The sequence below is a fragment of the Petaurus breviceps genome, unplaced genomic scaffold, assembly GCF_028583685.1.
Source record: "Petaurus breviceps papuanus isolate PSGF00001 unplaced genomic scaffold, PetGlider_PUasm1.0 350, whole genome shotgun sequence".
NCBI classification, from domain to species: Eukaryota; Metazoa; Chordata; class Mammalia; order Diprotodontia; family Petauridae; genus Petaurus; species Petaurus breviceps.
Genome location: NW_027186199.1, coordinates 1,980,083 through 1,981,272, shown reverse-complemented (window position 1 = coordinate 1,981,272; position 1,190 = coordinate 1,980,083). Strand labels below are relative to the sequence as shown.

Genomic DNA, 1,190 nt, shown 5'->3' with positions numbered 1-1,190 from the left:
ACCCCTTACCTCCAGATTCCTGTCCCTACTTCGCCCAGGGGATGGTCCTGAGTATAACCGCAACCAGTTCCAGATCTCTAGGACCATTCACTTCAAAGTCTTTTTCCTGACAAAGAACCAAAGGCCACCAGACTCACAACTACAGACCCTACTCCCCATCCAGGTGCTACTGCCCAGGGACCAATACTAGGCAACATGCAACAAGAAGGGGAAAGGTGGGGCTGGACAATAAACTGTGCACATGCCTTGGGAACCATCCATGGCTGGGATCGGGAAGAGGAGATTCATAGTAAGGAGGAGGGTGAAAGATGCATGTATCTGGATCAGGATATGTGTGTCATGGGGAAAAGTGCGTGTGTGTGTGTGTGTGTGTGTAGGGCACTGTGTATATATGTGTGTGTCGGAATGGGACAGTGGAGCATTGCATCACAGCCTGGTCCTGCTTTTATTTCGGGAAGAAGGGGGGCGGTATTTATGTGACTATCAGAAACCTTTGTGGGTATATTTCTATGTTTGGGGATGGAGGGACGAGGACACTGTGTATATGTAATAGGGTTATTGGCAGCTTACACTTTGCCCAGCACTTCTATGAACCTTGGTTACAAGGAGCAAATGGTTTTCCCTCTTGACTTCCTGCCCTAGGAAATCCTCAACTGGTCACTAGGTGGCAGGAGGTAGGCAGCTCAAGCCAAGCATAGTGAAGGCAATGGCAGCCTTGAGCATCTTATTTACCTGATGCCTAAGGAGCAGAGTCCTACAGACCCTAATCTGACAATGGGACAGACCCCCCCAGCCCTGACTTCTCCATCCTCTCCACCCAATCTTTGGTCCTGGCAGCACCAGGGCAAATCAATCACACATATAGCACTTTGGATTACAAGCTTCTACAGCATGTCAGAAGTGGTCCTGGCACCAACTTTGAAATACAAGAGTTAGAAGCCATAACGTGTTTCTGAGGGCAGGAATAAGCAGCATTTGCTGACCCCATGAAAAGAGGTGCCATTGTGTCATCCCAGAGAGTCAAATTCTCAGTTAGAAGGAAAGAGATTACATCGTCTAGTTTAACTCTCTCATTTTGCAACTGGAGAAAATTAGGGTCTAGAGAGGAGTGACCTGCCCAGAGTCACAGAGGTAGCAGAGAAGGCTTGAAGCCAGGTCCTCTGACTCCAAATCTAGTGTGCTTTTGACTG

General features: G+C 48.4%; 1 protein-coding gene across 1 annotated transcript in view; it reads left to right on the top strand.

The window, feature by feature from the left end:
• Nucleotides 1–483, top strand: part of IQANK1 (IQ motif and ankyrin repeat containing 1) — a 44,154-nt gene extending 43,671 nt beyond the window's left edge. Inside the window, exon 13 of the mRNA XM_069096985.1 lies at nt 16–483. Within this exon, the coding sequence (XP_068953086.1) occupies nt 16–190 (175 nt within the window). The 3' untranslated portion in view covers nt 191–483. The remainder of the gene's footprint in view (nt 1–15) is intronic.
• Nucleotides 484–1,190: the final 707 nt, after the last annotated feature.